General features: G+C 45.5%; 7 protein-coding genes across 7 annotated transcripts; 4 read left to right on the top strand and 3 right to left on the bottom strand.

Moving 5' to 3' along the window:
• Nucleotides 1-142: 142 nt before the first annotated feature.
• Nucleotides 143-967, top strand: KUCA_T00002148001 (uncharacterized protein; the record flags this gene model as incomplete). The annotated part of the gene is made up of 1 exon (XM_022604400.1): nt 143-967. One exon carries the CDS (start codon nt 143-145, stop codon nt 965-967), a length of 825 nt encoding a protein of 274 aa, XP_022458185.1.
• Nucleotides 968-979: 12 nt separating this feature from the next.
• Nucleotides 980-1840, bottom strand: KUCA_T00002149001 (uncharacterized protein; the record flags this gene model as incomplete). Its single annotated transcript, XM_022604401.1, has 1 exon — nt 980-1840. The coding sequence occupies one exon, from the start codon at nt 1838-1840 to the stop codon at nt 980-982; it is 861 nt and encodes a 286-aa protein (XP_022458186.1).
• Nucleotides 1841-2141: 301 nt separating this feature from the next.
• KUCA_T00002150001 (uncharacterized protein) lies at nt 2142-5444 on the top strand (the record flags this gene model as incomplete). The annotated part of the gene is made up of 1 exon (XM_022604402.1): nt 2142-5444. The coding sequence occupies one exon, from the start codon at nt 2142-2144 to the stop codon at nt 5442-5444; it is 3303 nt and encodes a 1100-aa protein (XP_022458187.1).
• Nucleotides 5445-5867: 423 nt separating this feature from the next.
• On the top strand, nt 5868-6932 carry KUCA_T00002151001 (uncharacterized protein; the record flags this gene model as incomplete). Its single annotated transcript, XM_022604403.1, has 1 exon — nt 5868-6932. One exon carries the CDS (start codon nt 5868-5870, stop codon nt 6930-6932), a length of 1065 nt encoding a protein of 354 aa, XP_022458188.1.
• Nucleotides 6933-7061: 129 nt separating this feature from the next.
• On the bottom strand, nt 7062-10815 carry KUCA_T00002152001 (uncharacterized protein; the record flags this gene model as incomplete). The annotated part of the gene is made up of 2 exons (XM_022604404.1): nt 7062-10655; nt 10723-10815. 2 exons carry the CDS (start codon nt 10813-10815, stop codon nt 7062-7064), a joined length of 3687 nt encoding a protein of 1228 aa, XP_022458189.1.
• A 418-nt stretch (nt 10816-11233) lies between these two features.
• Nucleotides 11234-12532, top strand: KUCA_T00002153001 (uncharacterized protein; the record flags this gene model as incomplete). The annotated part of the gene is made up of 1 exon (XM_022604405.1): nt 11234-12532. One exon carries the CDS (start codon nt 11234-11236, stop codon nt 12530-12532), a length of 1299 nt encoding a protein of 432 aa, XP_022458190.1.
• A 56-nt stretch (nt 12533-12588) lies between these two features.
• On the bottom strand, nt 12589-13293 carry KUCA_T00002154001 (uncharacterized protein; the record flags this gene model as incomplete). Its single annotated transcript, XM_022604406.1, has 1 exon — nt 12589-13293. One exon carries the CDS (start codon nt 13291-13293, stop codon nt 12589-12591), a length of 705 nt encoding a protein of 234 aa, XP_022458191.1.
• Nucleotides 13294-13465: the final 172 nt, after the last annotated feature.

Genomic DNA, 13465 nt, shown 5'->3' on the forward strand with positions numbered 1-13465 from the left:
TGTAAGATCAAACATGATGTAAGCCGAAATGGAGTGGAGAGACGGCCTCGGCCCAAAGCCCGAGCTCATCGCGAAAAAAGATATTTCAAACACAGATGGATCAAAGCTCACCCTTTCATATATATGGGTGTAGTCCGTTTCCATGGCCAGGATAGTCAGAAAAATTCCTCTATGGGAAAGGGTTAAGAATAAACCCATAGACCTATTTTTCCAACTGAATGAGTCCGCATTCCTCAATGACTTCCAATTGCCTGTCAGTGTGGCGTTGATGTTGAATCTGGTGTTCTACATCACTTGCCTGATCTTGAGCTCGCGCTTTGCGCAGTTTGAAAATTCGAATGGCCTATTTAGGCCTGACTTTGCAGACATTGAAAGAATCAAATTGGAGCAGTTGGGTAAGTTTACCGAGGTGGAACACCGGGATTCCAATCTGCGTCCAGTCTTCAGTGTGATTGTTGCAATACACTATGGCTTGGGACTGGTCAGTTTTCTGAATGCTGTCCTATGTTTCGAGAAATACAGAGGTTACGTTTTGATTCACAGCTCCAAGGCACCCTCTAGCACGAGTGCGAGGCGAAAACGTCTGGACTACAATTCAGAGTCCGATACGGTGTGGGAGCTGCGAGTGTGGAATAGCAACGAGAGCAACTTGCGGCTGTTTTGCCTGTTTTCTCCGTTAAATGTGATATACATGAAGTTCATGACCAGAACAAACGCTATCGATCTAATTTTTCCCTTGCTCATAAGTGGGACGCTATACATGATGTCATCCAAATACGAGACGAAGTTGCACGATAGAGAGCTCATCAACAGAGAGATGCTACATGAATACAACACCAAGTTCGTCTACCCCAATACTTCCAAGGTTTACAGAGATGTTTGTTCAGATACCAGCTCCAGAAAGGTTCTGGTCAAACCAAGCAGTTTACACAGTGTCTTCAAGACCCACTCTCTGAAGGACCTGTGAGGGTCCGACTGACTATATATCGCTTGCTCCAAAGAGATAGTTCTGCATCTGTGCGAAGAACCCGACCTGGGGTTTTGAAGGCTTGTTTTTGAAGAGATCCTTGCCGTCTCTGATTTTGTACCCAGTTTCTTGCTTGGTGTCCAAGTTGAGGTTCCCGATCCCAAGATCTGAGTGGAAAGTATCACCGATGTCCTCTTCCTCTGAAATTTTGGAGTTCAGCAGCTGTTCTAGCGATTGCTTCGTATAAGGTATCACGCCCACTACGGCACCATCCAGAATGGTGCCATTTTCTCTCAAAGCTCTCACGGCACTGGCTGGGTTGTCGTATGTGATCTTGACCCATTGCTTTCCGATAAAGATGGGGTACTTCTTCTTGAAGCCTGAGTTGCGGAAATCCTCCAAAATAGAACCAAACTTTTCAAAATGGACCAGTACCTCGTCCAACTCGACAAATCCAAAAACTAACACCGCAGAGTCGCCGTTCTTGACGGGACTGATCTCCTCCTTCTTCTCTGTATTCTTGCTGAAGATGTTCCTAAACCTCGTAGGGTCTTCCTTGATCAAATCCGTGTCTTTGGGAAACGAGCTGGAGTTATCCTCATTCTCATAAACATCAAACAGCGACTTTTGCGGCGGTAGGTCGTCGGCTCCGTTGACGATGGGGACCTCAGAGCCCTGCTTGGTGTTTCCAAAGTTGACTCCAAACGATCTTTGCGAGGTGAAGGGCGATGACGGCGACGAAGAAAAATCGTCGTTTTCTGTGAACTTGATTTCTGGCTTCCTCTTGGTCAGATGGCTGGGAATGATTTTCTTTTGCTGTGTCTGCCACTGCGGGTCGTTTGGATGTATCATGTACTGCGAAAATCGGGACATGGTGGAAACTGTAAATATATGATCAAGCCCGCTACAAAAGAATGAGATCAAAAAATGGGATCAACACGAAAATGCCACTCGTACTTAATACTCACCTATTAGCTCCAAAGAATGAAGCTTGTAGACTATTCCTGGTCTGTTTGTCTTGTGTTTGGATTGTTTCTGCCGAATATCTCAGTCCTCGATTTGAGAAATTCGTTCTCGCACGATAGCGCCGCATCCGGCAGTCCAGTCAAACTTAAAGTTGCCATCTCAAGCCTCACAATACTTATTTACTCAAGCAAACTCTAAAACCCGGATCATGGGTGTTAATTCTCTGTGGGATGCATTGAGTCCTGTCTCAAGGCCTGTTCGACTGGAATCGCTTAGTAGAAAAAGGCTGGCGGTCGATGCTTCGATCTGGGTCTATCAGTTCTTGAAGGCGGTGAGAGACAAGGATGGCAACTCTCTACAGAGTGCACACATCGTGGGTGTGTTCAGAAGAATATGCAAATTGCTTTATTTTGGCATTTTCCCTGTGTTTGTGTTTGACGGAGGGGTTCCCGCTCTAAAGCGCAAGACAATCGCACAACGTCGTGAGAGGCGTGAGGGAGCGAAGGAATCGACGGAGCAGGCTGCAAGAAGGATTTTGGCTATGCAGCTTCAACGACTGGCAGATTCAAATTATCAGGCGAATCAGGAGAAGACTAAGTCCCAGAGTGAGACGATATCCAAGCCCAAACCAACAGATGCGAACCCAAACAAGGACCCCGATGGCGAGTTTGTGGAGTACTTTGAGGATAACGATTATCTTGGGCAAGCTCCAGCTTCTCAGTCGAATGCCACAGAGCAAACCAAACCCAAAGAGTCTATTTCTCAAAAGGCATTCAGAAGACAAGACGAATATCACCTTCCCGAAATAAAATCGTTTGGAGTTTCCAAGAACGACAAACGAGTGATCACCGATTACGAGTATAAACGACTCACCGGTGACATCTGGGATGACTTAGATGGCATAGACCTTGACAGTGTTGATCCAACGTCCCCGGAATTTGAGGAGCTTCCTCTTGAGACACAATACGTTATTATCTCGCACCTAAGACTTAGATCTAGACTGAGAATGGGATACACCAAAGAGCAGCTGGAGTCTTTATTTCCGAACTCGATGGATTTCAGTAAGTTCCAGATTCAGATGGTGCAGAAGAGAAACTTTTTCACCCAAAAGCTCATGAATTCAACAGGTATGAATGACAATGCTGCTGTCACCACCACTGGCAGGATAGCAGGTGAAAAGGATAGGGCATACACCCTACAGAAAAACGACGATGGTTGGACTCTCGCTCTCAAGAGTGTGGGTACAAAGGCTCGTCCCATTGAGTTTGATGAGTACGGAGAGATCAAGGAGGCTAGCCAAAGCGATAATGATGATGGTGATGACTGGGAAGACGTGCCTTTGAAAACAGAGCCGAAGGTGAGTTGGAATGCCATTCCTGTGAATCCAAATAACCCAGAATTTGGGTCTACGAGGGCTTTTATGGACCCTTCGATAGGGAAGAAAGAAACCGAGTCTGAGGATGACGCGAACTTTGAATTCGTGGACTCTGAATCTGAAGACGAAGAAACCAAACTTGCAATGATTGAGTCGTTGTACGATATGGCTTCCAAGAGAAAGCAAGAAAGAGGTGGACAGAAGGCTGTGGAACCTATTGATCTATCTGAAATCACGGAACCAGCAAATGTTGATTCTCAGTATGAGGATGACCAAATGAAACTTGCTATTGAGCAATCTAAAAAGGAGTACATGGACTTGCTCTTCAAGGAAAAGGAAATTTCAAAAGGAGCAGATGTGCCGCTAGAGGAAGCTAAAGGCCAGCCATTGATCTTCTCAGGACTGAATTTCAAAAACTCGATTTTGTCGATGAGCCAGAAGACTGGGCTCGATGCTTCAACTCAAACTCCACTAAGGCCAAGCAAGTCAAACCAGAAAGTCACAAATTCAGGGCAGATTGTCGAATCTTCTAGAGAGCGGAGCGACAAGCCTGCATCCAAGCCTAAGGCAAAACCCATGCCCTCTTGGTTTGGTAATAGCAATTTGCCCTCCAACACTCATATGGGGATCTCGAGGTTGCAGGAACAAACCCAAGATGAGCTAGCTGGACTAATAGCCTTCCCCGATATGAACGATTTTGCACAGGCTGCTGAAAGCGAGACTGATAGCGAAGATAATGCCGAGTTTGTTGAAATCGAAAGCGACAACGAAGATGATATTCAGGAAGTGAGTGCTTCTGAGTTTGCCAAGAAGTCTGACAAAGGCAACGAAGAGGCGACTCATAATAACTCTGTGGACATTACAAAAGAGTCTGAAGTAGTAAATGACTCCGCAAGTGAGCTATCATCCACGTTTTCTCACCCCAAAAATGGACAACTTGATGTTGCGACTCCCCAAACGGTTCAGGAAGGTTCCGCAGAGGACATGCTACAAGAAACCGGCGAGTTTGCAAATGAGGCCGAAAAACATGATTCACAAAATCATGTTGGCAAGGTCCTTAAGTTGTCAGAGACTCTGTCAGGAAGAGATAAAGATGCCGTCATGGATGACTTCATGTTTCTAGATTCAGAAGAAGAGCAGCTGGAGGACAAGCTTCAGGACGAAGAGGCTAATTTTGCGGACTTTGTGAATGATATGAGAGGGGAAACAAGAAAGTCAAACGTTACCCCTCAGTGGGTTTTGGATAAAGATGTTGCTGAGTTTCAAGAGCGCCATCGCAAACAGAATAGGGACTCAGACGAAGTCACAACTACTATGATAGATGACGTCAAAGAATTGCTGAGGAGGTTTGGAATTCCATATATCACTGCTCCTATGGAGGCGGAAGCTCAATGTGCCGAGCTCTACAATCTTGGTCTGGTGGATGGTATTATCACGGATGATAGTGATTGCTTTCTGTTTGGTGGTGGAAAGGTGTATAGGAACATGTTCAACGAGAAAAACTACGTGGAGTGCTACTATCTGAGTGATATCGAAAGAGATCTTGGGCTGACCAGGGAGAAGCTTATACAACTCGCTCTTCTCCTTGGAAGCGATTACACAGAGGGTATCAAAGGTGTTGGAATTGTCACAGCCATGGAGATTCTAGCCGAGTTTGAGACCACAGAGTCTGATGCATTGACCGCCTTCCGGGACTGGTGGATGGATTACCAGAATGGTAAAATAGACCCAAACGAGTCGACTCTAAGGAAACAGCTCAGAAAGAAGTTCAAGACTAAATTGTTCTTGAACGAGCAGTTCCCAGATCCTTTAGTTAGGGAAGGATACATTCATCCTGATGTTGACCACGATAAAACAGAGTTTCAATGGGGCACAGCTGACTTAGACAGACTGCGCACATACCTTATGGTATCGGTGGGCTGGAATCAGGAGAGGGTTGACGAAATCTTGGTACCAGTGATCAGGAATATGAACAAGCAGAAGCAGGATGGATTGCAATCGACTCTTGGAGAGTTTTTCCCTACAGAATATCTTCAAAGGAGAAAAGAGTTGGCTATGGGTAAGAGGCTCAAACGGGCTAGTGAAAAGTTGGCAAGCAAGGCCCAAGGAAGCAAGAAGAGAAAAGCCAACGAGTAATGATATAATGATCAAACATGCCATTGATTTTGAGATCACCAGTATAGGCCTTCACTCGAGAGGTACAAGATCAAAGTGTATACCAACGGTAAAAGGGAAAGTATTGACTGGCTAGCTATTACCTGTAGACCACGGTTACTCTTGACCAGTTTCCATATAACTGTCCACATTCTTTATGCTGTTACCAGTTGATACTGAATATTCTGCTTTCCATGCTGACTTCCCATTCATGGTGTTAATCCATAGTCTCTTTCCTCAGTCTCGAACCCAGCTAAGGTCTCGTGCGGCGTCCCCACAGTCAAGATTTAAAACTCGCAGAACAGATCGGAATACACACGACCTTTTAGATACGCCGCTCACATTCGAGACGCGACCGCGATTCCAACTTGGTTACCCAGATCTGTGTCAGGATCAACACAAATAATGAGACGCCCGACTGCGACCAGGAGAAGAGCCCAGTCCGAGTCCGAAGAGGAAGACGCAGGTAGTTCTGGAGACGAGCATTATCAATCTTCCAGAGAAGGACCTTCAGATGTTGATGTTCGAAGAGAAGAGCTGACCAAGAAGTACGGGGAGCAAGTGGCTGCTTTGGTGGTTGACAAACGAATGAAAGCAGAACAAGTAGAGGGAGTTTTGGGCTGGAGTTTCAAATTTGCACGTGTTCTTATTGGGGTTGAGAATAGACACCAGGTAATCACCAGGAGTGGTGTTATACAGAAAGTATTCGAGGCGGAGAAAGGAACGCGGCCTTTGATGAAATGGCAAACAATCCTTCCGTTTCTTCAAGCTATTCTACACGATACTTTTGGATTAGAACTCGTGGCATTGCCCAAGAAAAATACCACCACCACAACCACCAACAAGAAACAAAAGAGGACAAATGGACAGGCACAGGCAGAAACCTCGAGCTCTCAGGTGAGCTATATTTTGGTCAACATTATTCCCGAAGAGATGAAGGACATCATCAGCAAAATTTTTGAGGCTGGAATTCAAGAATCCAAGAGTGTGGCCGACTTAGAGGTGGCTGACAGTGTTGGCAAAATTGTTGTTCCTAGTCCGGTTACCGATACTGTTGAGTCTGGATTCAAAGCACTGATAATATGTATCATTGCACTCCATGAAAACCATATAACCAAAAATGAGCTTTTTCAAATTCTGGAGGAACAGTTCAAAATCTCAACCCACCAGACAACCGTTTACGACTTCCTGAGCAGATGTAACATGGACGAGTTCATGTCTCTGATGGATAGGCAGGAGTACATCGTGCAATCCGTGACCAAATCTGCAAATGCTCGAAATCAAACCGGAGATTTTGTGGAGTATTCCTTAGGAAGAAGAGCGGTTGCAGAGTTTGGTAAAGCCGAAATGATGAGGTTCATCGAAGGAATATACGGTGAGTCCTGGGACGAGGATAATGTGAAAGCGGCCGAGTTCACGTTCCTCCAAGTTTTTAAGGAAACGGCTCCTTCACCAGATACAGTGGTTTGAGTTAAGTGTTTCGCTTTGTTTGTAGAAGGACTTTATACATAATGAACTGCAGATTCTTGGGGAACTCCAGGTAAGACATTCAAAGATCAGTTTTCATGAGGGACTTTATACACATTGAACCGTTCGATCCTAGTTATCTCCAAATAACGTATTCAAGGATCCATTCTCTACCAGAGGATCGTCCATGACGTCTGTTCCGTCACTCTTCTTCTTTCTCTTGGAAGCACTCTCTAACTGTTTCTTTCTGTCCTTTTCAATGGTTTTATCGTCGTCTCCTTTCACTTTGGAGATGAGCTGCATGAAAGCGTTTCTCCTCTGTCTCAGGGTCTTTGCGGAGATCAACACTTGCTCGAAGTTGGTCAACTCCTTAGTGGTGAGGGTTGGTAGCAGCTTCTGTAGAACATGCGCAGGGTATGGAGAGTTTGCACGCAGGGACACATACAGATTCGTGAGAGCATATCCTGCCTCTGGATGTGCATCAACGAAGAAGTTGTCGGTGAGAACCTCAAGCAGAGCCTTCATCAAGTTTTCACACAGATATTTGTCAACTTCATCATCCCATCCCAGAATGTCGGAAAGCATGTTCCTTATGATGAGGATAGCGTTGAACGAACATCTTGTGTCTTTGAACATGATTATATGGCACAGAAGTTGCAAGAAGGGAGCCAACACAGCCTTATTCCTGAAGATAACTTGACGCGACTCCAATTGGCGTGGGAGCAAAGGAGTGTTACCCAATTGACCCACCAAGTCGATCAGCATGCGATCCACAACAGCCGTGAGTTGACGCAACATATGTTCCTCCATCATTTCCTCAGAAAGGGACTCATCACCTTCGTTTCCGTCAAGCTGGAGACCTCTCTGGTACACCTGAGTCCATTTTTCCGTGAGTAAAGCATCAACTTGTGGTAAAACTTGAGGTAAAAGCTCCCCCAGAAATCCTGCAGTGAACTTGGTAGGGCAGTTCTTAATGACATTTCTCAGCACCAAGTTGATCATGTGTCTCCACGAATGAAGGGAAATTCCCACACTATCACCAGCCAAAGCCCTCCATAGCAAAGACGCAATATTTGGTATGTCATAGAGGGTCTCTTCAAGCTCTGAGATAGAGCTTATAGTGAGGTAGGCATACTCTCTGGTGTATCTGACAATATGACCAACACTGTCGGCAAAATCTCTCAGAGAGTGCATAGCCTTGACGCTCTCCTCCATGAAAGAGTCCTTGGACTGAATAGAAACACCCTGTTGCCAAAATCTTTCTGTACAACTGTCCTTCACGAAGGCTTGGACTTCTTCAGGCAAGTCTCTCCAATTGGCAGGATCATGGTATGCTTGGATTTGAGAGATTAGTTGCAAGATATGTGGCAGAATGGGTTGAATCCTTGGCTTCCACAACGCTAGTAAGTCCTGGTACATCTGAGACGAATGGTCAAGCTTCTCAATGCTGTATTGAATGAAGATTCTTGTGGCTCTGATAGGAAAAACCGACGACCAATGGTTTTTTAGTTCGGTTTTCAGAGCCCTTCCAGTGTCGTCCATATCAGCGGTCAGCAAATTTGTCTCCGCAGTGATTCCACGGGATTGGAAGTACTCTGAGATCTTGACAATACCCAGTCTTTCCATGAACCAATGGAGCTCCAGAAGGCCTTTTTCAGTTGCGGGATCCGACCAAGCTGCAAGCTCGGGATCAACAATACTAGAGAATCGATCCTGCTTGTTGCTGATAGAAGATCTTTGCGATACAACCAGCAAAAATGACTTGAACGCAACAGATTCATGATCGGATAATTTTCCTGACCGTATTATGTCCGCTATCGCGACTTCCAAGTCATCCAAAATTGTAGTCAATGAATCGGGCATGAGATATGCCAAACGGTTCAGCTCAGTTCCCCCACTAGTCCTCAAGTCCCTGATCAATTCCCTCTCGTCGTCATCTGCGTTCTCGGGGTAGTCAAAAGTGCACGAGTTCATGACTCTCTCCAGCACCTTGAACATAAGAGAAGACACTCCCTTCAGCAGAGGTGTGAACTGGACCAGAGTCTGGATCTGTTTTCTGAGCAGAATAGGATCATTGATCTGGAGCATAAGCAACCGTTCACAGAGACTTTCCACCAGTTTCGTCAGATACTCATTTTTGTTATCTTTATCATCTCCTTCGTACCACATCTGCCATCTAGAAACACCCCTAACACTTGCCTCGACAAGCACAAATTGAAGAAACCCATAGATGTATGGCTCAGCACCAGCACCAGAATAAACAAGTTTCTTTGAGGCCATAGCACTTTGACCAAGAGGTGACGAAAAGAACTGCTCAAGTCTGGATTCTAGCCAGTTCAAACCATCGTTAGGGATCTTGCAAACGATTATTCTAACAATATCATCCATGTACTTTTTGTAGTTTGAAAGAAACAAGTGAGAGTCTGGCTGCGAGTCAAAGTCCAGACTAAGATACTTCCTGGCAATGTTTTCATCATCGAAGTCTTCGTAGTTCAAAAGTCGGTTCGCAGCATGATCCAAGAGCGTTGGCAAAATTGCTTCGTAGATCGAGTCAGAGCTCAATTCATCACGTCTCAGCAGGGCACACCAGAAATTCAGCGAAAGACCGGAGATGATCAGCGATTCGTGGTTCGTGGTTTCCAGAACCAGCTCGAGGTAACCTGGAATATCCGCAGAAGCGGGCAGCTTGAACTTTGTGTTTTCTCCAACGAGAAGATACCCGCTCAGACCAACGATCATCTCAACAAGTTTCTTGAGCAAAGAGTATTCCTGCTCGTCTATATCATCAGAATCGATCTTGATGGAGCGATACACCTCAGCAAGCATGAGAATACCGTCTCTATGGAAGATTGCACCAACCACATCATCAAAATCAGTTTCCTCTGAAAAGGACCTTGTAGCCAGAACGTGCATGCAGTCTGTGGCCAAAGTCTTGATCTTTGGATCTGGAAGCATGAGAGCTCGGCTGAGTTTGGCTAAAATTTCAACTTCACGAAAGGCAATAGGCAAAATCCAATGGAGACAAGTCTTGAGTGTTTGTAAGATTCTAAGGGTATAGTTTTTGTAATCTTCGTTGTCGATGTTGGCGGCCAGTTGTTGGAGACACTCGTCCAGAAAGCCAGCCCAGCGCACAAACCAACCCTCTTGGGAAGCACAAAACATGCGTAAATAATCATTTGGCTCGTATTTCAACGACAGTATTCTTTCAGAGGTGGTAACCTCCGGACAAAGCGATGAAAGCACGTTGTTTCTGGAGGAGACGATTGGATCATCCAGGAGATACACATCCTCAAACAGCGTTCTGAATATGATCAGGGACAGCTCTCTAGTCGATGCATTGTAGTTCCACAATTCCAATAAATTCGAGTCCATATCAGTCCAGGCCCCCAGTTTTTGTTCGTCTGTGAATTGGACAGCCAAACTATCTTGGCCTTCCTTTCCCAGGCAGTTACCCCAACACCTCTTGGCAATAGCTACCCACAAAAATGCCACCTTTTCCTTTAGATAATGAGGATCCGAAGACGAAACCTTTGTGGCTAGCTCAACGACCCAATTTCTCACGGCGATTTGTTTTTCGAGGTCATAGCTATCAAAGTCTCTTGCGATTGCTGATCGCAGCAAATTCAAGCCAAAGTGCCTAACTATGTTGTCGAACTTGTTGTCTGGACGCGAAAGCTGATATCCCCAAAAAGGCGACTCTTCCACTTCCTTAACAGTCTCTAAGAACTGTGGGAAACAATTATAGTTAGTATCAATTGAATATAGTTGGCCCCGCGCAGATACCGGTACTTACATCCTGAGCCTGACGTCTATCATCGTTCGTCGATTGACTGGAATAAATGACCCCAAGGGCACTGACTATCTGATTGACCCCGTTGGCATCCATCCTTGGAAGGTGTTGACTTTCAACCAGCTACCTAGCTTGCAACTATGTAAACTTCCAGCTACCAAAGTGTAAACTCCAAGTACAACCAAGCTGAGGGGTTGCGATCTTGCACGAATCGTAGTCTAGAAATCAAACACAAGTCCTCAGAGGCTGATTATGGCAATGAAGCTCCTATTTTGTTGGGCTTGAGCTAAAGTGTGTGATAGTTTGGTTTGTTAAGTATCACGGCACCCGCGAGGTCCTCAACACGTTAGAAGTCGAGTCCATTATTGTCAGTTTGCACGACTTATCGTACACTGCAGATTTCACTGCAGGAGCCGGCAGTTTTTCCATAGCGCTTTTGCTAGTTTTAATTATTCGATTATTCCGGGAGGATTTTCAGGAGACTCGAATAGGCTAAATTATAGCAACGATTCCCATGAGTCTACGAGGGCAGATGCTTCTCAGGACCCGTCTTGCGCCTGTGAGTGCACAGCTACCGGCTGGAATCAGATTCAAGGGCACTCAGAACCAGTCCCCCAAATTCAAGTACAGAGGCAGACAGAAGTCGCCAGAAGAGCTCAAAGAGGAAGAGGAACACCAGAAATACCTCGAGCACATCAATTCGGGCTCGAGGATAAGAAGATGGGGTGCTGTTGCTGGCTCACAGGCTTTCCAGAAAAGCATGATCAAGTGGTACATTCTGGGCTACGGAGTCTTTATGATGTTTGGTGCGAACCATTTCAGGAAATTATATGCCAAAGACGTGGAGAAGAAGGATCTTCTGGATAAAAGAGGAAATGGCGGGGTTTTAAGTGAATGGGAGTCACTTAGGTTGAAAGAGCTTGCAGGAGAGAAGCTCAGAACCACTGACGTTCTGAAACTTCAGGCATATCACCAATTGAAGGAGAAGTTCGAGCAAAGTCAGAAAAATCTGAGCGATTCAGAGAAAGAGTCTGCAGTATTCGATCCGTCCCCCAAAGATATCGAAGATATCATGAACAAGTCACCTCTGGAATCGATCCTACCTGCCAAAGATCTCACACCCTTCTATAACGAACTGGCACCAAAGTACGACAAGGAGATCGGGATGGAAGAAACATTATCCTTCATTGGTGGGAGACGCAAATGGGTGATGAAACATGTTAGTGGAGATGTTTTGGAGGTTGCATGTGGAACTGGAAGAAACATTAAGTATCTTGACCCGGAACACATCAACTCCGTGACCTATCTGGACTCTTCCGAGAAGATGATGGAAATAACCCACGAAAAGTTCAGAAAGAAATTTCCAGATTTCAAGAAGGCTGGCTTTGTTGTTGGAAGAGCCGAAGATCTCGTTGAAATAACCTCGGACCAGGGCGTGAAATATGATACCATCATCGAGACATTTGGTCTCTGTTCTCACGAAGATCCAGTAAAGGCTCTACAGAACTTTGGCAAATTGCTTAAGCCAGGTGGAAGAATTGTTCTACTAGAACACGGAAGAGGTCAATATGACTTCATCAACAATACTTTGGACAGAAGGGCCGAGAACCACAGCAAAAAGTGGGGATGTCGCTGGAACCTTGACATCGGTGAATTGGTGGACATGTCTGGACTAGAGATCACCGCAGAAAAAAGACACCACTTTGGAACGACATGGTGTATTGTCGCGAAAAATAAGGGCGATTCGTTGAAGAAAGAGGAGATTGGATTTTTCGAAAAATTCTTTACATTCGCGGGCTCCAAAGACGTTTGATGCTGAAGGCTGATGATACTGTACATATTTTTTATTAGACTGAATGCACTGGATTTTCAATTCAAGATGCTACCCCTTTCAAATGTCCGTTCTAACTCCAAGAAATCGACGGTCTCCTTCAGTTCCCTGATTTTGAACTTCATCACCAGCTCGTTCTTCAAGTGCACCAGCTTCTCCAAAGAAACCACATGCTGTTTTGGACCAACATACTCAAATTTGGGATGGACGTCGTCTAGTGAATCGTCTATGTCACTGCTCGGAACCACTTGTGCCATTCTGGGGTTGTCTGATCTCCGCTTCTCCTCCTCAATCTTGCGTGCTGCCATTCCAATCCCATTCCGTAGAGATACAATTGTGTCCGGAGTGCTTGAATCCGGTCTCGAATCGAACCCCAGTCGCACAACCTGCGCGGAATGATGCGAATTCGGCCTCGTAGGGGTAGTTCCTCCAATATGTGTCTTGTCTAGGTTTTGACCATTCTCGTTCTCAAGATCGCCATGGCCTGCAAAGACACCCTCGTCCCGAAAGTCCTGGAAAGTGTCCAGTTCATCCATACGTCTTCGTAGGACGTTCTGTTGTATAGAGCTAGGAGTATTTGTCCATTGAGCTGGTCTTTTGAGCTTTTGTTGTGGAGTTGCAGTTAGCCGCGTCAGGTTCTCAGCAAGTGGTTGGCGCAACCCCTCTTTGGACGCTGGCACGTGCGAATCATCTGCAAAGCTATTCGTTATATCAAGATATTGTTTCCAATCTGAATCCGCCATTATTGTGAATGTTGGTTGATTGAGATGTAAAGAACACGCTCAGATCTGCTCAGATCTAGTGTAAACAAGGTCGTGCATGGGTTAATGTGATGAGTAGTGCATACACGACTCCCGGCTCCGACATAAGGGAAGGTGGGGAAGCCATGCTTGAATGCGGATTGTTCCGCTGTTT

Source organism: Kuraishia capsulata, genomic scaffold (genome assembly GCF_000576695.1).
Source record: "Kuraishia capsulata CBS 1993 genomic scaffold, Kuraishia_capsulata_scaffold_2, whole genome shotgun sequence".
Lineage (NCBI taxonomy): Eukaryota > Fungi > Ascomycota > Pichiomycetes > Pichiales > Pichiaceae > Kuraishia > Kuraishia capsulata.